At 43.9% G+C, this 23,726-nt stretch overlaps 1 protein-coding gene across 2 annotated transcripts in view; it reads right to left on the bottom strand.

The window, feature by feature from the left end:
* Positions 1-23,726, bottom strand: part of CEP89 (centrosomal protein 89) — a 98,495-nt gene that overhangs the window by 22,241 nt on the left and 52,528 nt on the right. For both annotated transcript variants that reach the window (XM_010367005.2, XM_030942834.1), the window contains 4 exons: positions 18,886-19,001; positions 15,986-16,166; positions 1,795-1,962; positions 67-208 (listed from right to left, as the gene is read on the bottom strand). In XM_010367005.2, coding sequence (XP_010365307.1) covers positions 67-208; positions 1,795-1,962; positions 15,986-16,166; positions 18,886-19,001 — 607 coding nt within the window. The remainder of the gene's footprint in view (positions 1-66; positions 209-1,794; positions 1,963-15,985; positions 16,167-18,885; positions 19,002-23,726) is intronic.

Below are 23,726 nucleotides of genomic sequence, written 5' to 3'. Positions count from 1 at the left end.
ATACTCTTAAAATCACATTTGCATATTAACTTACAGTTTACTTGATGTAACCTTCAGGAAACTTACCAAACACATAAGACTGTCACGTTCCTGGGTTATATTTTCTGCCAGGCCAACAAGGTTTGCCAGGTACTGGTGAGCAGACATTTCGTTCCCCATGGCTTTTTCCACCAGCTTTTTGAGGACCTCAATCTTCTTTTGAGATTTCCTAGAGAGTTACCCCAAATGGTAGAATAAAAACCCATTAGTTTACATGGCTAGGGCATGGTGAATAACCGTATTACAAAAAGGCAAGTATGTTAGCATTTCAATATTATTCTTTAGCAACCTAAATCTTCTATTAAGTTTCAAGGTGAGAAGAAGTAACTGAATTTGAAACCAAGCATAATTAGTGACCCCAACTCAAGTTAATAAGAGGAGTTCCAAATGTCTAACAACGAATAGGCTCTTTTTTTTTTTTTTTGAGACACAGTCTTGCTCTGTCGCCCAGGCTATAGTGCAGTGGCATGATCATGGCTCACTGTAATCTCCACTTCCCAGGTTCAAGTGATTCTCATGCCTCAGCCTCCTGAGTAGTTGGGATTAGAGGCATGTACCACTATACCCAGCTAATTTTCTGTGTGTGTGTGTGTGTATATATATATATGTGTGTGTGTGTGTGTGTATATATATATATATATATATATTTTTTTTTTTTTTTTTTTTTTGAGACGGAGTCTTGGTCTGTCACCCGGGCTGGAGTGCAGTGGCCGGATCTCAGCTCACTGCAAGCTCCGCCTCCCGAGTTTACACCATTCTCCTGCCTCAGCCTCCGGAGTAGCTGGGACTACAGGCACCCGCCACCTCGCCCGGCTAGTTTTTTGTATTTTTTTTAGTAGAGATGGGGTTTCACCGTGTTAGCCAGGATGGTCTCAATCTCCTGACCTCGTGATCCGCCCGTCTCGGCCTCCCAAAGTGCTGCGATTACAGGCTTGAGCCACCGCGCCCAGCCTATATATTTTTTTAAGTAGCCAGGGTTTCTCTATGTTGGTCAGGCTGGTCTTGAATTCCTGACCTCAAGCGATCTGCCCATCTCAGCCTCACGAAGTGCTGGGATTACAGGCGTGAGCCACCACACCTGGCCCATAGGCTCATTAAGTATTATTCTATTAACTATCTGGCTCATGTTCTAAAAGGCACTTTTGAAAAAAAGATGCAGAAATTCCAAAGTAGACTTTTATGAAATGGTTAGGAAAGAGCTCCTAGAACTTTGAGTCTTAGGGTTATCATACGACTCTCAATTATATTTGAATTATAGACTTGAGAAATGTTGGTTAACATTGGTTAACAGAAACAATACTTACTATAGTCTGATATCCAGTAATTTCAAAACAGAAAAGTTTTATAGCGACTATTAGAAAAAGATTAAAATAAATGAAATAAAATATTCTTCATTTGTCCTTTTTCTTTTTGGAGACAGGGTCTCACTCTGTCGCCCAGGCTGGAGTGCAGTGGTATGATCTCGGCTCACCGCAACCTCCGCCTCCCAGGCTCAAACGATTCTCCTGCCTCAGCCTCCCAAGTAGCTGGGACTACAGGTGCATGCTACTACCGCCTGGCTAATTTCTGTATTTTTAGTAGGGATGGGGTTTTGCCATGCTGGCCAAGCTGGTCTTGAACTTCTGACCTCAAATGATTCACCTGCCTCAGCCTCCCAAAGTGCTGGGATTACAGGACTGAGCCACTGCACCCAACCCATTTGTCTTTTTTAACTATTGAAAATAAAAGCAACTTAAAGGAAAAAAAGATACAAACCTATTGATTTTCTGTGCTTGTTCAAGTTCGGCTTCCAGTGCTTTGTTTTGCTCTGTCAAGCTGTTCTTCTCTAACAGCAGGCTCTTCTTCTGCGCTTGCAGGACTGTCAGCTTCTCCATCAACTCCTCCATCTCAGCCCTTTCCTTCTCTTCTTCCTTCTGTAACTGGCTGAAGGACAAAAACATTACAGGCTTGTATTCAGCACAATGAAGCTAAAATGGGGCAGTCACACAATGAGGCAGATGAGTGATAACAGCCCAGCCGTCCAGCCTCTGGGTGGGTCACTTGGAAGGCCTCTGTTGAAACATCTCCGAATCCTGGGCCCTAGAGGACCTGGGACCAAGCTGCTAGACCACGGGAGAGAGGGCGTGGCTGGGCACACACTGTGTGTGTGTCTGTGTGGGACAGGGTCTCACTCTGTTGCCCAGGCTGAAGTGCAGTGGCATAATCACAGCTCACTGTAGCTTTGAACTTCTGGACTCAAGCGATCCTCCTACCTCAGCCTCCCAGGTTGCTGAGACCACAGGCACACACAATGGCTGGCTAATTTTTGTATTTTTTGTAAAGATGAGGTCTCACTATGTTGCCCAGGCTGGTTTTGAGCTCTTGGGCTCAAGTGATCCTCCTGCCTTAGCTTTCCAAAGAGCTGGGATTACAGGCATGAGCCACCACACCCGGCCACACACTTCTTTGATGGTGATGATCTAACCTCTAACCTCTTTTTCTCCCACGGTTTTGGCTTATGTCTCTGTCTCTCTCTGTCTCTCTGTCTCTCTCTCTCTCTCTGTGTGTGTACACGCTATTCCTTCCAAAAAAATCTAAGATAGCTCTATTTTTTACATGGTTATAAATGCCAGATTTAATAAAAAAAACCTACTAAAACAATTTTTTCCATAATAATGTAATTATAAATACACATTTTTAAGACAAAAGAAACAAAGAACAAAGGGGCACTTATTTTGTTGAACACCAGCTTGGTAACAACCTAATTTGCATAGAGAGTAACGGGATAGGGGCTGCATCCTTTACCAGCACAGCAGAAATACACAACAATGTATGATTTTAAGGTTTGTCAACTATAACTGTGAAACATACAAAATCCAGGATTCATTTCTTTCACTGAAAATTTACTTAACTATTATTTTATTGGATAAATTGTTGAATCGGATTAACGATAAAAGGTTAAAGAAGAATGTTGAAAATACCAAGACTTCTGCTTGCAGCCAAGATAGAGTTACAGAGACCAGATTTACCCTCAGCTAGAAAACCAGGCAAAACAGAAGAAACCACAGTTTTCAGACTTTGGACAACAGGCAAGGCAGGACTGTGATCCTGAAGGGAAGGGAAAACAAGGTGAGTGCTGCAACTGCTTCCTCCACCTTCCCGTCTGGCAGATACCTGCTGAGCCCAGGAGCCAGTGATCCAAGAGCAGGGAGGTTAAGGCAGCTGCAATTTCCAGGGCAGGGCAGAGGGCGTTTCACAGAGGGAGAAAGGGCTCTGGAGATCTTGAGGGGTCTTTGGCTGGGTACTGATCTGTCCGTGTGTAAGAGGAAACTAAAGCCGAGGAAAGAAACACTACAAACAGTAGGCAGAACAATTCCTGACACACACAAATAATGGGAAATAGTTCATGCACCCACCAGTCAGAATGGAAAGACCTTATAATAAAAGAGATATTGGATAGAATTATTAAAGGAGTGTTACTCTCTTAGTAGTGGGGCTAACTTAGCCCTAGACTAGAGGTTGCTTTGGGCCCACCCTAACAAAAGTCAGCTTTGAAAGAATCCAGCTTAGCCACGTGCAGTGGCTCACGCCTGTAATCCTAGCATTTTGGGAGGCTGAGGTGGGAGGACTGCTCAAGCCCAGGACCTCAAGACCAGCCTGGGCAACATAACAAGACTCTGTTTCTACAAAAAAAAAAAAAAAAAAAAAAAAAAAAAAAAAAAAGAAAAAAGAAAAAAAAAAAAAGAAAAGAAAGTAAAAAAATAAAGAATCCAACAATTATCTAGTAGCTTAAGTGTGCACCAGAATGAAATCTAACACTATTTAAAGCAATGCAATAAGTCTAACATCCTGCAACATAAAATCTACACCATCCAGCACCCAATCAAGCATGAGAACAGGCAATAAAATACGATCCATGATCAGGAGGGAAAAAAAATCAACAGAACAGATTTGGAAGTGAAAGAGATGATGGCATTGGCAAACAAAGGTTTTTAGAAAAACATGCTCCTACATTTTAGAAAGAAGAGAAAAGCAGCACGCTGGGGACAGAGATGGAGAATACAAAAAAAGACTCAAATGGATCTTTCTTACAGAGATGGGAAAAATCATTATGCGAAGTGAACAATATATTGGATGGGACTAACAGCAGATTCGATTGTAGAAGGACACAAGATTTGTGAAGTTGAAGACATAGTAATAGACACTGTCTGATTGAAGCCCAGAAAGAAACAAGTGTGGGCAAAAAGTGAACAGAACAATCAACAGGACAACATCAAGCGGTCCAGGAGAGGTGAGAGGGAAAAACAGAAGAGAACGTTCAAGAAATAATAGCCAAAAGAGATTTCCAAACTTGATAAAAAGTAAACACTGATAGCCCCAAGAAGCTGAATGAACTTCATGGAGAGTAAAGAAACCATGCTGCCGGGGTGTGGGGCCCCCCACTGTAATCCTAGCACTTCAGGAGGCCAAGGCAGGAGGCTCCCTCAAGGCCAGGAGTTTGAGACCAGCCTAGGCAATATAACGAGACTCTGTCTCTACAAAAAAATTTAAAAATTAGCCGGGAGCAGTGGCACATGCCTATAGTCCCAGCTACTTGAGAGGCTGAGGCAGGAGGATCACTTGAGCCCAGGAGGTCGAGGCTGGGGCAAGCAGTGATCACACCACTGCACTCTAGCCTGCCCAACAGAGCCAGACCCTGTGTAAAAAAAGGGTCTGAAAGAAAGAAAGAAGCCATGCTAAGACATATCCCAGTTAAAATACTGAAAACCAGTGACGATGAAAAATTCTTAAAAGAAGCCTCAGAGAAACGTTATCTTCAGAAGAATACAGATAACCGTGACAGCAGATTTTCATCATAAACGATGCACGCCAAAAACCTATGAACAGCCAGCATCTTTAAAACTGAATGGAAAAAAACCCACAAACTACCAAAAATCTGTCAGCTTGGAATTCTTCACCAAGTGAAATCATGTAATCAATGAAGTTTCATAATTTTCCCAACAGAAGTACTGTAAATCTTTTCACACCTATTTGTGAAGTTTGTCAATGGTTCCTTCCTTCCTTCTTTCTTTTTCATTAAAAAATTTTTTTCTCATCATGATAACCTATCATTACCTTAGTTTTCAAAATATCTTTTTTTTTTTAAAATGGAGTCTCGCTCTGTTGCTAGGCTGCAGTGCAGTGCCCCAATCTCCGCTCACTGCAGCCTCCACCTCCCAGGTTCTCCTGTCTCAGCCTCCCAAGTAGCTGGGATTACAGGTCTGTGCCACCATCCCCAGCTAACTTTTGTATTTTTTTTTTTTTTTTTTTTTTTTTTTTTTTTTTTTTTTTTTGAGACGGAGTCTCGCTCTGTCGCCCAGGCTGGAGTGCAGTGGCCGGATCTCAGCTCACTGCAAGCTCCGCCTCCCGGGTTTCACATTCTCTGCCTCGCCCCAAGTAGCTGGCTACAGGCACCCGCCAACTCGCCGAGTTTTTTTTGTATTTTTTAGTAGGACGGGTTTCGCCGTGTTAGCCAGGATGTCTCGATCCTGACCTCGCATCGCGTCTCGGCTCCCAAAGTGCTGGGGGTGAGCCACGCGCCCGGCTTATTTTAGTAGAGACACCATGTTGGCCAGATGTCTCGACTCGTGACCTGATCCGCTGCCCGGCCTCCCAAAGTGCTGGGATTACAGGCATGAGCCACGTGCTCCCCATGTTTTTTTTCCTACAAAGAAATACAATTAATTTTCTTTTTTTTTTTTTTTTTTTTTTTTTTTTTTTTTTTGTGTTGAGACGGAGTCTCGCTCTGCCGCCCAGGCTGGAGTGCAGTGGCCGGATCTCAGCTCACTGCAAGCTCCGCCTCCCGGGTTCACGCCATTCTCCTGCCTCAGCCTCCCAAGTAGCTGGGACCACAGGCGCCCGCCACCTCGCCCGGCTAATTTTTTGTATTTTTAGTAGAGACGGGGTTTCACCAGGTTAGCCAGGATGGTCTCGATCTCCTGACCTCGTGATCCGCCCGTCTCGGCCTCCCAAAGTGCTGGGATTACAGGCTTGAGCCACCACGCCCGGCCAATTAATTTTCATAAATTTTGTTTTGAACAATTTTGCTAAAATCTCTTACTATTTTTAATGATTTGTAGATTTGTTTTCTACAGATAGAATTATATCATTTATGAATAATGACACTATTGTTTTCCCTTTTTCCAAACCTCCTAAGTTTTTCATGCCACGTGTGTCAGTTACCACTCAGTAGCTAGTGCAGTTAATGTTGTCAGAAATGGTGTCAGAGGGCAACCTTGTATTGTTTCCAATCTCAATAGGAAACCTTTCGACATTTCACCAATTGGTGTGATCTTTTTTGTAGTTTTATTTTTTAATAGAACTTTAGAATTTTAGAATTTAATAGAAGTTTTACATCTACATTCATAAGTGAAATGAAAAGTAATTTTCCTTTCTTATACTATCGCTGTTGGGTTTTGGTATCAAGGTTATACTAAGCTCATTAGATTAAGGAGCATTAATTCTTTTTCTGTTTCTAGAAAGATTTATGTAAGACTGAAATTATTTCTTCCTTGAATATTTGTAGAACTCTCTAGTGAAGGTATCTAGGCCTGGATTTTTCAAGGGAAGATTTTTTAATTCAATTCTTTTTTTTTTTTTTTTTTTTTTTGAGGCGGAGTCTTGCTCTGTCGCCCAGGCTGGAGTGCAGTGGCCGGATCTCAGCTCACTGCAAGCTCCGCCTCCTGGGTTCCCGCCATTCTCCTGCCTCAGCCTCCCAAGTAGCTGGGACTACAGGCGCCCGCCTCGTCACCCGGCTAGTTTTTTGTATTTTTAGTAGAGACGGGGTTTCACTGTGTTCGCCAGGATGGTCTCGATCTCCTGACCTTGTGATCCGCCCATCTCGGCCTCCCAAAGTGCTGGGATTACAGGCTTGAGCCACCGCGCCCGGCTTAATTCAATTCTTTTAATGATTACAGGACTATTCAGGTATTCTTTTTCTTTTTGAGTCAGTTTTAAGGTAAGTTTTTAAGAATTTGACTATTTCATCTAAATTTTCAAATGTATTGACATAAATTATTTCTAGGTGCACACAAATATAAATTTGTGTGAATTGTACTTGGTAAGTTGAGCCTTTTATCTTTATGAGTCATCCTCTTTGCTTAGCATTTTTGTTTGTTCTGTTTGAGACAGGGTCTCACTCTGTTGCCCAGGCTAGAGTGCAGTGGTGTGATCACTGCTCAGTGCAGCTTCAAACTCCTGGGCTCAAGTCATCCTCCTGCCTCAGCCTCCTGAGTAACTGGGATTACAGACAGTGAGCCATCACACCCAGTTAATTTTTAAATTTTTTGCAGAGACCAAGTCTCCCTATGTTACCCAGGCTGGTCTTGAACCTCTGGGCTGAACCACCACGCCTGGCCGAAGTAGTGTTTTTTACACTAACATCTACCTTGTTAGAGATTAAGATTTACCATCCCTGTTTTGGTTTGTACTTGAGTAGTACTGTTTTTCCTGCCCTTTTACTTTTGACCTTTCTCTATCCTTATGCTTGGGACATACATCTTAAAGACAACATAGTTGTGCTTTAGTTACACTGTGACATTCTTTGTCTTTTAACTGGAGTATTTTGTCCATTTAGTGTATCTACTACTGGTATGTTTGGTTTTAAATCTACTTTTTACTTTTTGTAATCTAAGGTTTTACTTTTTGTTTTCTATTCTCCCCTTGCCTACCTTTCACTTTCCTGCTCTTATTTGGATTATTTTTAAATGATTCTTTTTATCCCAATACTAGTTTAAAAGTTACATACATTGTTTCCAGAAATTTCATCATGCATATTTGCAAGTTATAAACTTAGTCAACACTTTTATCCTCTTCTGAATGATATAAAGACTTTAGAACACAAACTCCATGTGCCTTGTGCCTGATTATATGTTATTATTGTTGTGCCTTTTAATTTTATGTATTCTTAAATCCCCAAAGGTATTGCCATTTTAAAGACTCAATGTTCATTACATTTATCTATATATTTACCACTACCATTTACTTTCATTTTACTTCCTTCTTGCTTCTCAGGCATCCTGCCTGGAATCAACCATCTCCTCCTCAGGGGCCTCCCTTGAACACTGTATCTAAAGCAGTCCTCCTGATTGCAAGTCTCTCTCCATCTTATTATCCTCATATGGATATATATATAAATATATATATAAATACTATTTACTTATATAAATATATATACATATAATATATATATAAACAGAACATCTTTAAGAGTAAGAATTCTTAATTTTGGCTATTGTGTGTTTCAGTTATAAAAATTCGATTTGTTTCTTTTTCAAATCCACTATGTCATGATTTGTAGTTCCCTGAAGAAATTTTGGAGCTTCTGTCTCAGACTCCTGGGCCCAAGAGATCCTCCTGCCCTGGCCTCCCAAAGTGCTAGGATCACAGGCGTGAGTCACTGCGCCCGGTCTCACCCCAGGACTTTCTTAAAACCCTTCCAGATGAAACGAAACACTTTTATGACCTGTGCTTTAAGGACTAAAGACCAGGGGCCAGGCATGGTGGCTCATGCCTAAAATCCCAGCACTTTGGGAGGCCAAGGCAGGAGGGTCACTTGAGGCCAGGAGTCTGAGACCAAACTGGGCAACACAGCAAGACCCCACCTCTACAGAAATACTTAAAAATTAGCCCCTCAACTGATCCACCTGCCTCGGCCTCCCAAAGTGCTGGGATTACAGGCATCAGTCACCGTGCCCAGCCCCATTTTTCTTTTCTACTGTATTTTTACTGTACTTTTTCTGTTCAGATATGTTTAGATACACGAATACTTACCATTGGTTTATAGTTGCCTGCAGTGTTCAGTACAGTGACATGCTGTGCAGGTGTGTAGCCTCGGAGCAAACAGCTCCAGCATCTAGCCCAGGTGTGCAGGAGGCTATGCCATGTGGCTTTGTGTGAGTACACTCTGTGACGCCCACACAATGATGAAATCACATAATGATGAGTTTCTCAGAACGTATCCTCATTAAGTGACACACCATTGTGTTCTGATACCCCCCTAGATGTAAGTAAAGAAGGTATAAAAAGTTTAGAAAGAAGTCACTAATGGTGAAGGCAGGGGGAGAAATGACCATTTTAAAATAACAAAGATGCCACCAAATCTTTTTTTAGTGGAAATTGGAGAAAGACTTTTGTGGCTCAGATTGAACTGGCTGGGGAGGGAAAGCCTTTATGGCAGCTTTGGCTCAGCGGCTTTGGGCACAGAGTTCATAGGTGGGTCGAGGGTAGAGGAATGACAAGGATGGGGCCGGGGATGTGACCCTAATGGGCTCTCCCATGGAAGGGGCAGTGTTTGGAGAGAGAATTTATAACATGGAGAGAGGCAGGAATTCATCAGAGCTAGAATATGTGGATTCCATGAAGACCTAGTAGAAAAATAGACAAAATGAGGAGTAGGAAATTGAGTGTTTTTGTTTTGGCTACGGAAGCCAAGGACACCTTGGAGTGAGGCTCAAGGGAGTAGAAGTGCCCTCCGACAGTCTCCACTAGGGAGCCCCTTCCCATGCTGGCATCATAATAGAGATAGGCCACATGCAGAATACGCACTGATTTATCAGCAAAGCAGCTGCTGAACCAGCGCTTACACTGGGGGAATGTCTGGGGAGGAGTTTGGGAAAGGGTGATGCCTCAGGCAAAGGTGAGGTCATGAGGACAAGATTTTTGTGCCGGGATAAAAAGGCTTATTGAACCTCTGCAGGGCAAGCCTTGAGGTGTGGTGTGTATGTGTTCTTTCGCCTACCCTGGTTGAAAGGAAGGCAAATAATGGGTATTTTGTCTTGCTTCCTCTGCCCATTGGCAACCCTGCATGGAAGGAACAGTGACATGGGAAATGGCACAAGCTCATGTTCCTGGTGAGCTGTCAGTTGGCTTTGGGTTGGACTGGCGGTCACACCTGGAAGCAGAGATGGCTCTCTTTGCTTTTACTATTTTCTAGAAAGGCTGGGCTTACTCAAGATGAAGGTGGGAGAAAAACAAGGTGTCAACCCACTTCTCTAAGGAAATTTAGCAAACTTTTTTGGGGAGAGCTAAAGATTTAGGGGGACAGGTTGTATCTACAAAGGGAAGCCTTTATCCTGGCTTTTGGGAGACCTGTATCCTAAAGTGAAGCTGACCATTGCATGCACCTGATCTATATACACAGAGGCCTGCTCAGCAGTCAGGGAGATGCCTGCACAGGGAACCACCAGGGCAGAAAATCCCTCAACTGACACAGTACACACCAAGTACCAGTAGTTCCTCTTCCTAAAATCAGAACAGATGACTAGATGTGAACAAGCAACAGGGATCATTAGGTGTGGTGAAAGAAATTGCAACATGAAAGAGAGATCCAGACAAGCAGAGAAGCTCAAGGGAAACTGAGTTAACACAGAGGACTAAGGAGCCTTTAAAAGAACAAAATGCCATGAGAAAAGAAAGTATAGACATTAAATAAGAGCCAGACTAAACATGATTACCAGAATTTTAAAAATATCACAAGGGCTGAAAGATATGTTTGAGGAACCTCTCAGAACCAAGGAAACAAACGATTGGGAAATGGAGATAAAAGGTACTAGAAGTGGACAACCCATCCAGGAGGTCCAGCCTTAGGTCATCAGGAACCTCAGAAGGATACGAGAGACAGCAGAAAGGAAGAAGTGAATAGCTGAAGGGCATTTGCAGACCTCTGAAGACCTTGGGGGATTCACTGCAGAGGTACCCACTGCAGCAAATGAAAAAAAGACCCCCACACCTACACATATCCTAATGAAATATCAGTTAATCAAGATTGATGAGATAGGCCAGGCGCAGTGGCTCACGCCTGTAATCCCAACACTTTGGGAGGCTGAGGCGGGCAGAATGCTTGAGGCCAGGAGTTCAAGACCAGCCTGGCCAACATGGTGAAACCCCATCTCTACTAAAAATACAAAAATTAGCCAAGCATAGTGGCACACTCCTATAATCCCAGCTACTCAGGTGGCTGAGGCGTGAGAATTGCTTGAATCCAGAAGGCAGAGGTTATAGTGAGCCGAGATCATGCCACTGCACTACTCTAGACCCCGGGTAACAGAGCGAGACTCTGCCTCAAAAAAAAAAAAGAAGAAAGAAAGAAAGATAAAAATGGATAAGATAAAAATGGTGCACCTATACAGGGCATGAATGGAGCTTGCAGGATTGGTTGCTTTGGGTGAGTCAGTGAGTGATGAGTGAATGTGAAGGCCGAGGACATTACTGTACACTCTCGTAGACTAAATACTGTACAATTAGGCTACATTTAAATTATTTTTAAAATTTTTTCTTCAATAATAGATTAATTTTAGTATACTGTAACTTTTTACTTTATAAACTTTTTAATTTTTTGCCTTTTTTATAACACAGTTTAAAACACACATTGTACAGCTGTACAAAAATATTTCTATTTTTATATTCTTACTCTCAAACTTTTTTCTATTAAGAAAATTTTTAAAACTTTCTAGACATTCTTTTAAAAAATGAAGAACAAATGCCACAGGAGTCTAGGCCTGCAGAGGGGCAGGATAATCAATATCACTGTCCTCCACCTCCATGTCTCATCCCACTGGAAAATCTTCAGGGGCAGTAACATGCATGGAGCTTTCACCTTCTGTGATAACAATGCCTGCTTCTGGACACCTCCTGAAGGAACCGCCTGAGCTTGTTTTACAGTTAACTTTATTTTTTCATAAGTAGAAGGAGTACATTCTAAAATAACAATAAAAAGTAGGGCAAATACATAAACCAGTAACATAGTCACTCATTATCATTATCAAGTATTATGCACCATCCATTACTGCACATGCTAGGCTTTCACAGGATTGGCAGTGCAGTAGGTTTGTTTACACCAGCAACACCACAAACACAAGAGTAACGCATTGCTCTACGATGCTACAATGGCTATGACATCACTAAGTGATAGGAAATTTTTGGCCCCATTATAATTGTATGGGACCACTGTCGTATATGTGGTCCACTGTTGATTGAAGCATTGTTACGTGGTACATGACTGTATGTTTATGTAGTTATGACACAGCCACAAAAACACGCTGGTCGCTGGAGCAGATGTTTGAGAAACATAAAATTATAAAAATGAACATGATTTCAAAAGTATTTCCTTCCTCTATTGCAACAGAAAAGCACATGTCTGGAGACATATGGTGGCTCACGCCTGGAATCTCAGCACTTTGGAAGGCCAAGGTGAGTGGACTGTTTGAGTCCAGTTCAAGATCAGCCTGGACAACATGGTGAAACCCTGTCTAATAAAAATACAAAAAACAGCCAGGAGCTATGGCACGTACCTGTGGTCCCAGCTACTTAGGAGGCCGAAATGGAGGATGGCTTGAGCCCAGGAGGTGGGGGTTGCAGTGAGCCAAGATCGCACCACTGCACTCCAGTCTGGGTGACAGAGGGAGATCTCATCTCAAGAAAGCAAAGCAAAGCACAAGTCTGGCCCAGTCAGCGTGTAATAGTAGAGTCAAAACCACTGGGCTCCAGTAGTTAGAATCACCAGCATTTACTAAAGCACCAAGCTTCACATGCACTAGCTCATTTGTTGCCCCACACCAACGCTACGGAGGGAGAAGGAGGAGCTGGAGAGAAACAGAAGTCAATAGGTGTATTCAGTCAACCATTTTGAACTGAAAGACTCACCGTTTAAAACATTTTTCCCCCTTATTACAAAAGTGAATAGGACACTTGGAAATATAAAAACATACAAGAGGCCAGGCTGGTGGCTCATGCCTGTAATCCCAGCACTTTGGGAGGCCTAGGCAGGCAGATCACTTAAGACCAGGAGTTCAGGACCAGCTTGGCCAACAAAATACAAAACTAGCCAGATGTGGTGGTACATGCCTGTAATCCCAGCTATAAGCAGGGCTGAGGCATGAGAATCGCTTGAACCCAGGAGGTGGAGGTTGCGGTGAGCCAAGATCGCGCCACTGCACTCTAGCCCGGGTGACAGAGCAAGACTGTCTCAAAAAAAAAAGGAAAAAAAAAAAATTAAAATTACTCATTGTGATGGTTAATTTTATGTGTCACCTTGGCTCAGCTGTGGTGCCCAGTTGTTAAATCAAACACTAGACTTTGCTGTGAAGTATTTTGTTGATGTCATTAACATTTACGGGCCGGGCGCGGTGGCTTACGCCTGTAATCCCAGCACTTTGGGAGGCCGAGGCGGGTGGATCACGAGGTCAGCAGATCGAGACCATCCTGGCTAACCCGGTGAAACCCCGTCTCTACTAAAAATGCAAAAAATTAGCCGGGCGTGGTGGCGGGCACCTGTAGTCCCAACTACTTGGGAGACTGAGGCAGGAGAATGGCGTGAACCCGGGAGGCGGAGCTTGCAGTAAGCCGAGATCGCACCACTGCGCTCCAGCCTGGGCGACTGAGCAAGACTCCGTCTAAAAAAAAAAACATTTACAATTAGTTGACTTTAAATAAAGGAGGTTTACTCTCGATAATGTAGGTGAGCCTAATCTAAGGCCTTAAGAGCAAAAACAGTTTTCTCAATGAAGGAGTTCTGCCTCAAAACTGTAAGACAGAGATCCTGCCTGGGTTTCCAATGGGCTGGCCTGCCATATGAATTTTGAACTTGCCTGCCCCTACAATTGTGTGAGCCAATTTTTAAAAGAAATCTCACTCTCTCTGTCTTTCTCACTAACCTATTGGTTGCTTCTCTCAAAGACCCTGGTTGAAACACAATCTCATCTGCCAAAGATAATTTCTATTAATATTTTCCCATTCTGCCTTTTTTCCATGTACTTACAGTATATATGTAATTTTTATATATACACATATATTTTATAATTTATATAAAATATATAAATATAAATATATAAAATATTTATATATAATTATACATATATTTTATCATATATTAATTATGTATGTTTCCTATACATAGTTAATATATATACCATCTCTCTCTCTCACATACACATACAAGATTCTTTTTGACATGAGAAAATAGCCTCTCTCTCTCTCTCTCTATATATATATATATATATTTTTTTTTTTTCCACAATGTTGCCCAGGCTGATCTCAAACTCCTAGGCTCAAGCAATCCTCCCACGCAGACTATTACCGATTGGCCAATTACCAATTACATACATACCATACATATGTATGTATATTATATATACACACACATACACATGTAATTATACAAACACATACATTTATACATACATACTAGAATGATCAACTCATTTCACTTTGCCTAGGACATTCCTAGTTTTAGCACTAAAAGTCCCACATCCCAGGAAACCCCTCAGTCCCAGGCAAACTGTTACGGCTGGTTACACACACACACACACACATACACACACACACACACACTTCTTTTTTATTTTGAGACAAAGTCTCGCTCTTGTCTCCCAGGCTGGAGTGCAGTGGTGCAATTTCGGCTCACTGCAACCTCCGCCTCTCGGGTTCAAGTAATTATCCTGCCTCAGCCTCCCAAGTAGCGGGGATTACAGGTGCCTGCCACCATGCCTGGCTAGTTTTTGTACTTTTAGTAGAGACAGGGTTTCACCAGGTTGGCCAGGCTGGTCTCAAACTCCTGTCCTCAGGTGATCCACGCAACTCGGCCTCCCAAAGTGCTGGGATTACAAGTGTGAGCCACCCGCCCGGCCACACGCACTTCTTAAAAAATAAAATTGTAATCATTTTCTATGTGCTGTTTTAAAACCTAAACTCCTTACTTAAAAATATATTGTGGCTGAGACGGGCGGATCACGAGGTCAGGAGATTGAGACCATCCTGGCTAACACAGTGAAACCCCATCTCTACTAAAAAAATACAAAAAACTAGCCGGACGAGGTGGCGGGCGCCTGTAGTCCCAGCTACTGGGGAGGCTGAGGCAGGAGAATGGCGTGAACCCGGGAGGCGGAGTTCGCAGTGTGCCGAGATCCGGCCACTGCACTCCAGCCTGGGCGACAGAAAGAGACTCTGCCTCAAAAAAAAAAAAAAAAAAAAATATATATATATATATATATATATATTGTGGCCAGGTGGGCATGTCCCTGTAGTTTTTTTTTTTTTTTTTTTTGTAGACATGTGGTTTCGCCATTTTGCCCAGGCTGGTCTCAAACTTCTGGGTTCAAGTGACCTGCCTGCCTCTGCCTCTCAAAGTGTTGGGATTACAGGCATGAGGCACCACTCCCAGCCCAGTTCCACTATTTTAAATTGCCTTTGGTTCTAAAATTAACAAAGGCCAAAACAGAATGAAAAAAAAAATCACACACAAAGTGCAGACTGCAGCCCTCAAGGAGAGCCAGGCCCTACTTTAATTTACCATTTATTACCAAAGTTATTAAAAGAAAAAGAAAGTCAGGCTGGGTGTGATGGCTCAGACCTGTAATTCCAACACTTTGGGAGGTGAGGCCAAGGCAGGCAGATCACTTGAGGTCAGGAGTTTGAGACCAGCCTGGTCAACACGGTGAAACCCTGTCTCTACCAAAAATACAAAAATTAGCCAGGTATGGTGATGCACCCCTGTAATCTCAGCTACTCAGGAGGCTGAGGCAGGAGAATCGCTTGAACCCAGGAGGTGGAGGTTACAGTGTGCTGAGATTGCGCCACTGCATTGTAGCCTGGGCAACAGAGTGAGAGTCCGTCTCAAAAAAAAAAAAGTCCCATTCTCACTTTCAGACAGACACCTGTGCCGCTCTGCTGTGCATGACCGTAGGTGAAGAAACCCAGAAAGAACTGAACTGAGCAACCTCTCTCCATTCTGCCTATAACCACAGGCAGAGTGACTCATTATACTCGAAAAGTCATTAAATCAGCTGGGCACGGTGGCTCATGCCTGTAATCCCAAAACTTTGAGAGGCTGGGATGGGCAGATCACTTGAGCCCAGGAGTCTGGGACCAGGCTGGGCAACACAGAAAGACCCTGTCTTGGAAAAAAACAAAAGGCAAAACATTAAATCCTTACCTTTTTAATTCATTTACAATTGATTTATGAACTTCCATTGCAATTTTGCCATCCGAGTGTGTTTTGAGTTCTCGGCATTTGGCATGTAAAATCTCCAGCTGTTCCCTGTTCTCCACCAGCTCCTTTTCCTGGCCTTGGGTTTTCGTCTCCAGGAGCATTAGTTGTTTATTCAGCTTAGAAACTGAAAATCAAAAGAGAAGGATAAAAACTTGGCACAGAAGACCTCATAAAACACAATTATTGGCTATTAGGAAATACTAATGAAAGTCAGCTGATAAAACGGACCTTTTAAAGATCTTCTGGGCTGGGCGTGATGGCTCACACCTGTCCCAGCACTTTGGGAGGCTGAGGTGGGTGGATCACGAGGTCAGGAGTTCAAGACCAGCCTGGTCAAGTTGGTGAAACCCTGTCTCTACTAAAAATAAAAAAATTAGCCAGGCGTGGTGGTGGGTGCCTGTAATCCCAGCTACTCAGGAGGCTGAGGCACGAGAAACACTTGAACTCAGGAGGCAAAGGCTGCAGTGAGGTGAGATCATGCCACCGCACTCTAGCCTGGCCAACAGAATGAGACTCTCTCAGAAAAAAAAAAAAAAAAAAAAAGATCTTTTGGAGTGTTATAAATTAACACCAAAGGCTTTGTCCTTACAAATTACTGTCCCTACTGAGCACAGTGACTCATACCTGTAAACCCAGCCCTTTGGGAGGCTGAGGGGAGGATTGCTTGGGGTCAGGAGTTTCAGACCAGCCTGGGTAACACAGTGAAACCCCATCTCTACATAAAAATTTAAAAATGAGCAGGGCATGGTGACATGCGTCTGTGGTCCCAGATATCCGGGAGGTTGAGGCAGGAGGACTGCTTGAGCCCAGGAGTTCAAGACTACAGTGAGCTGTGACTGGGCCACCACACTCCAGCCTGGATGACACAGTGAGACCTTGTCTCCAAAAACAAAAACCAAAAAAGCCAAAAGAAATCACTATCTTTACATTAAGCACTCACTAAATATATACTTTTAAAAATAAAATCCACTATAATATTTTACCAAAAATGATTCCAGTCTTCAACTGACTTTCCTAAGACTGAAGCCTTAAATCACACACGGGTGTGCAAGCATATGTCATAACATTGTCCCTAAAGCTACAAGATTTTCAAGATTTTTAAGGACATTAAACATGGTTAAACTAAGAACTGGATTTATTATTTTCCTTGCCTTTCCTCATTAAACTTTTATTTTATGTCCTGTATCTAAAGTAAGTCATAAATATTTTCATCCTGTGTTACATAGTTGTATGTAATAAGACATTTCCTGAGCATCTGCTGACGCTGGCACTTAGAGGTATTTATTGTAGCATAAAACTGTACATCTCTCTACTCTATGAAAATATCTAACTGGTGACTGGGCATAGTGGCTCACGCTTGTAATCCTAGCATTTTGGGAGGCCAAGGTGGGTGGATCACTTGAGGTCAGGAGTTCAAGACCAGCATGGCCAGCATGGTGAAACCCCCTCTACTGAAAATACAAAAATTAGCTGTGAGTGGTGGCACGTGACTGTACTCCCAGTTACCTGGGAGGCTGAGACAGGAGAATCGCTGGAACCTGGAAGGCAGAGGTTGCAGTGAGCCTAGATCACGCCACTCTACTCCAGTCTGGGCAACAAGAGTAAGACTGTCTCAAAAAAAGAAAAAAAAAAAAAGAAAATATCTAATTGGTCAAAGTGAATGGCCGTTTCTGGGCAATGGGAAAACAGCACAGGCAACTCACTGAATCATACAGGTCAAAAGGTTTTCCCTGCCCCATGTGACCAGAAATCCTCTTTCTGTTCAGATCTGGTATGTTCAAGAAAATTAAGCCCAGTAAATAGGAAACTAATGTCATCCCTAACCCTGAAAACAAAGATAAGAGGCTCCACAACTCTGTTTCCCCTCTCCCCTTAACAATGCCAGAGTAAAGGCAAATACTCCTGGGCCACGCAGGTCTCAGGAGAAATCACATGGAGGAAAGTCCTGTGCACCTCTCTGGGAGTTGCTCTCATTTTTAAACACAACCTGGTTCTCAGAAACAGGAAGTGCTAGCCCCGCAACTGCAGCAACAGCAGGGTCTGCTCATGGACCTGCCATGGCATGGAAGAGGCTGCCATTCCAAAAGCAGCTGGAGAGGGGAAAACCTCCATCTGCTTCTCGGGGTGCCACGGCCTCATGCAAGATGACTTGTGCTTCAGTTTCCCAGCCTATGCCATTCTTCACTAGGAAAGAAAAATCAGTAAAACAAAGGGAAAAAATGCCACTATCTTTTGTACTCATAAATTGTGGTTTTAAAGCAGAAACGATGACTCTTAGCCTGGCCTCCTTACAGTTGTGCACTGTCACAGACTGTGAAGCTCCTAGGGGTTGGGAGAGTGCATGGGAAGGCACGGGAAGAGGGACACTCTCGGAAGGCGTCTGACAGAGATCTAATCTGCAGAGATGTCGCCTCCCATGTCCGCAGCACTGAAGGAAGGAAGGACACAGGGGAACTGTTTAGAACGTGAACATTTCTGCTTATTTACTCATCCAACAAACATCTGGGAAGAGACCCTGTGTTATTTCAGATGTTTACCTCGCATGATCTTTCCCATTTCTAAGGTACTATTTTACCCCAAAACCAGTTCTGCTGAGTCTAGCACTATCCCTGCGAGTGATTTACAAACCCATGGGATGATGAGAGACACTGTGGAGTATGAAAAAGCTATCTATGCATTGAGGGTAATGACGTGGAAAGGTTATAAACAGCCGCATTTTAGTCAAGAATGTAAAACATGACTTCTCTCATTTTCAACTGGGGCCCCCGGCAGGAGGGAGATAGAAGGGTAAAATGACAATAGTGACATCACTGCATGGCCAGACCTCGCTGGAAGGACCTCACCTTCTTGGAGGTGCTCCTGGTGGCTGTCCTTGGCTTTCCTTTGCTGAATCTCCAACTGCTCCAGCAACAACTTGTTTTCCTCTAAAACCAGTTTTGCTTGAGTCTGAAACTGACGCCTGCAATTGATTTACAAGATGAAATACTGTGATTCAGGTGCTGAATGGTTACAGAAACACTCTGGAATCTAAAAGGAAGCAATGGGTGCATTATAGGTAATGAATATCAAGCCATGTCTCTATGTTAAACATATTAACACAGCAGCAAATCCTGCCATTTGCAGTCAGCTGGGGAAGGACAGCCGCGAGTCTGAATTACCGACTACTTCAGAAATGCTTTCAGATGTAGAATTTCAAACATGTACAGAAGTAAAGAGGATAGAGTAGGAGACTGTGCCATGTGCACAGTACCCAGCTTGAATAGTCACTAAATGGCTGATGAAGTTTCATATGTATAAACCTCTAGTCCTGCCACCCACTATATTATTCCTAAGCCCATACGGAACATATTTAAAGAATTTAGTGAGTTCCCATTTTAATTTTAAAATACTCCTTTGTAATCAGTAGCATATCTGCAAAAAAAAAAAAAAAAAGACTGTTAGCAGGCTTTGAAATGGTTTCTTAGAACTGTATGAATCTGCCCCAGCCTTCCTCTCAAGCACAAGCAAATCCTCTCCTTCCAGTGCAATGTAAACTCCAGCCCAGCTCAGTCCTCAAGATCACAAATTCTGATTAGAATGAGCTGAAGGGACTTTAGAAATCATCTAGTGAAGTGTTGACCACCCAAAGTACACTGGGTGGTAAGTTTACTTACTAAAGCAGTAAACAATCTTGATTTTCCACTTGAAACCCTAAAGGTAAGGAGGAGGAAGGAAACAGACAAGATGAAAGGAGTCAGGCTGTAACAATGGTGTGGCCCCAACCGTGGCTATGCAGTGACTGGCTCCTGGGCACTGTGGGGGTGTCTCTTGCCTGCTACCAGCACCCATGGAGTGGGCTGCCATGCTGTCAGGAGGGCCTCACCCAAAACTGGTCTGTGTTAGCCTCCTCATTCCCGCCACAAACTGGGCAGCTCCACGATGGTCTGTTTTATGTTTTAGACTTATTTATTTATTTATTTACTTATTTATTTATTGAGAGATAGGGTCTCATTCTGTTGCCCAGGCTGGAGTGCAGTGGTAAGATCTTGGCGCACTGCAACCTCCACCTCAGCTTCCTGAGTATCTGGGATTACAGGCATGCATCACCACACCAAGCTAATTTTTGTATTCGTATTTTTTGGTAGAGACAGGTTTTCTCCATGTTGGCCAGCCTGGTCTCAAACTTCTGACCTCAGGTGATCCACCCGCCTCGGCCTCCCAAAATGCTGGGATCACAGGCGTGAGCCACTGTGCCCGGCTGCGTTTTGGACTAATTTACAAGACTTTTTCTTTATTTGTTCATTCATTCATTTGTTCATTCCTTCCTTTCTCCCTCCCTGCATTCATTTTATTTTTTATTTTTTAGACACAAGGTCTTGCTCTGTCACCCAGGCAGGACAGGAGTACAGTGGCACCATCAGAGGTCACTGTGGCCTTGAATTCCTGGACTTAACAGATCCTCCTGCCTCAGCCTTCTGACTAGCTAGGACTACAGGTGCATGCCATCATGCCCAGCTAATTTTTAATTGTTTTGTTTTTGCTTTTGTTTTGTTTTTGAGACAAGGTCTTGTTCTGTCGCCTAGGCTGGTGCACAGTGGTGTGATCATAGCTCACTGCAGCCGTGAACTCCTGGCCCCAAGTGCTCCTCCCATCTCAGCCTCCCAAAGGATTAGGATTACAGGGGTGAACCACTGAGCCTGAGCCATTTCTTTTTAAAATGAAAGGGATTGATCCCCCATTCCTAAAAAAAGTTCAAAATCTCAGATTTGGTTCAACACTCCCTCTTATTTTGTTTTATTTATTTATTTTATTATTATTTGAGACAGGGTCTCACTCTGTTGCCCAGGCTGGAGTGCAGTGGCAAGATCTAGGCTCACTGCAGCCTCCGCCTCCTGGGTTCAAGTGATTCTCCCGCCTCAGCCTCCCGAGTAGCTGGGATTATAGGCATGTGCCACTACGCCTGGCTAATTTTTATATTTTTAGTAGAGAAGCAGTTTCACCATGTTGGCCACACTGGTCTCAAACTCTTGGCCTCAACTGATCCTCCCGCCTCAACCTCCCAAAGTGCTGGGATTATAGGCATGAGCCACTGCGTCCAGCCTCCCTTTTATTTTATAGAGAAAGAAACAGACCCATTAAGCCTGAGGTTAGCCAGTGATTCAGGGGAAGTTAGGAAAAGAAATACACAAACTTTACTTGCAGCCCAGAAGTTCATTGAGAAATTACTGGCAACCAAGCAGAAAGCATCTGCTGGGCCAGGTGTGGTGGTTCATGCCTATAATCCCAGCACTTTGGGAGGCTGAGGCAGGTGGATCACCTGAGGTCAGGAGTTGGAGACTAGCCTGTCCAACGTGGTGAAACCTCATCTCTACTAAAAATAAAAAAAAAAATTAGCCAGGGGCCGGGCGCGGTGGCTCAAGCCTGTAATCCCAGCACTTTGGGAGGCCGAGACGGGCGGATCACGAGGTCAGGAGATCGAGACCATCCTGGCTAACACCGTGAAACCCCGTCTCTACTAAAAAATACAAAAAACTAGCCGGGCGAGGTGGCGGGCGCCTGTAGTCCCAGCTACTCGGGAGGCTGAGGCAGGAGAATGGCGTAAACCTGGGAGGCGGAGCTTGCAGTGAGCTGAGATCCGGCCACTGCACTCCAGCCTGGGTGACAGAGCAAGACTCCGTCTCAAAAAAAAAAAAAAAAAAAAAAAAAAAAAAAAAAAAAAAAAAAAAATTAGCCAGGCATGGTGGTGGGCGCCTGTAATCCCAGGTACTTGGGAGGCTGAGGCAGGAGAATCACTTGAACCTGGGAGGTGGAGGTTGCAGTGAGTCGAGATCACGCTACTGCACTCCAGCCTGGACAGCAGAGCAAGACTTTGTCTCAAAAAAAAAAAAAAAAGAAAGAAAGCTTCTGCTGAAGTGTGAAGTCTGTGTACCAAGTGCTGCGTGCAGGTTTAGCAGCCGTGCATGTGTGTAGGTACTGAGAGCAGCAAGGAGCTCTGCCCACCAAGTGTGATGCTCCAGAGCCCAGAGACCCTCCTGCAGCTTGAGGGCAGTGAATTCAAAGAATTGCTCAGGGAGGCCCTGAGCAAGCCTGATGCTCTCCCCACGCTGGTGTGGGCCATCATGCTAGAGAAAGGGGCAGATTTCGAATCCCAACAAACACAGGATTGGGGAACACTGCGGGGCTGTGGATTTGAAAGCAAGGCCTGCCTTTCTTTCCTTTGTTTCATTGATTTTATTTTAAGGAAATGCAGACAAGTTGGATTTGTGGCTATATACAAGGCTAAGGAAGGAACACGGGGTTCCAGAATCTGACAAGGTCTCTTGAGCCCCTTGAAAGCATTTGAAAGCAGGGCCTGCCTTTCTTTCCTGTGTTTCATTGATTTTGTTTTAAGGAAATGCAGACAAGTTGGATTTGTGGCTATATACAAGGCTAGGGAAGGAATCTGGGGTTCCAGAATCTGATGAGGTCTCTTGAGCCCCAGCCTGGCTAAGCTGCTTTCCAGGTACTGTTCAAGGAGGGTACGAGGGGAGACATACTAGGAACCCTGACGGAAGAAAATCCAAGCTCAGCCAGGGAGGTCACAGAGCACCAAGACCCAGGAGTTGCCTGGGCCAGTCCCACCTGATGCATCAGTGACTACAAAATCAGGGAGAGCCACTGATAAGAGTGCGGTTGACTCAATTCCAGATTTCTAAACATCACATATAGAAAATACTTCATTTTTTTCCAGTGATGTTAAGGCATTTGAAAACACTAAATATAACATACCTACTCAAAGTGAGTAATTTTTGTTTTCTTAGTCCTGTCTAGATATTGCTTTTAGGCTTTTCAAGACATATACTTTCTCTAATTCAGTTAACAGGCATTTGCTGTTGCTGTGCTAGATGCAGGGCCACACACAAAAATGAGTAGGACACTGGTTCCTGCCCTTGAGGAGTTCACAAAGGAGAAGATGGAGGCAGATGTGGAGGCAGACAGGATAGGCAGGCACAGTGTGGCAGGTACTGGGACAGGGCATGTGTTTAAGGGTACATCAGAACTGGAGACAAGGGACCGGGTGCAGTGGCTCATGCCTGCAATGCCAGCACTTTGGGAGGCCAAGACGGGAGGATCACTGAAGCCCAAGAGTTTGAGATCAGCTTGGGTAACATAGCGAGACTCTGTCTCTATGAAAAATTTTAAAAATGGCTGGGCATGGTAGGGCACACCTGTAGTCCCAGCTACTTGGGAGGTTGAGGTGGGAGGTTGAGGTGGGAGGATGGCTTGAGCCCAGGAGGTTGAGGCTGCAGTAAGCTATGATGGAGCCACTGCACTCCAGCCTGGGTGACAGAGGGAGACCCTAACTCTAAAACAACTTAAGAAACAGAGACGCCGGGCACGATGGCTCATGCCTATAATCCCAGCATTTTGGGAGGCCAAGGCAGGCAGATCACATGAGGTCAGGAGTTCGAGACCAGCCTGGCCAACATGGTGAAACCCCACCTCTACTAAAAATACAAAAATTAGCTGGGCATGGTGGTGGGTGCTTGTAATCCCAGTTACTCAGGAGGCTGAGGCAGGAGAATCGCTTGAATCCAGGAGGCAGATGTTGCAGTGAGCCGAGATCACGCCACTGCACTCCAGCCTGGGCAACATAGCGAGACTCTGTCTTGAAAAGAAAAGAAAAGAAAGGAGAGGGGAGGGGAGGGGAGAGGGGACAAGGGAG

Source organism: Rhinopithecus roxellana, chromosome 12, assembly GCF_007565055.1.
Source record: "Rhinopithecus roxellana isolate Shanxi Qingling chromosome 12, ASM756505v1, whole genome shotgun sequence".
Taxonomy (NCBI): domain Eukaryota; kingdom Metazoa; phylum Chordata; class Mammalia; order Primates; family Cercopithecidae; genus Rhinopithecus; species Rhinopithecus roxellana.
Note: the sequence above shows the minus strand (reverse complement) of the source record. Positions and strands in the feature narration are given on the sequence as shown.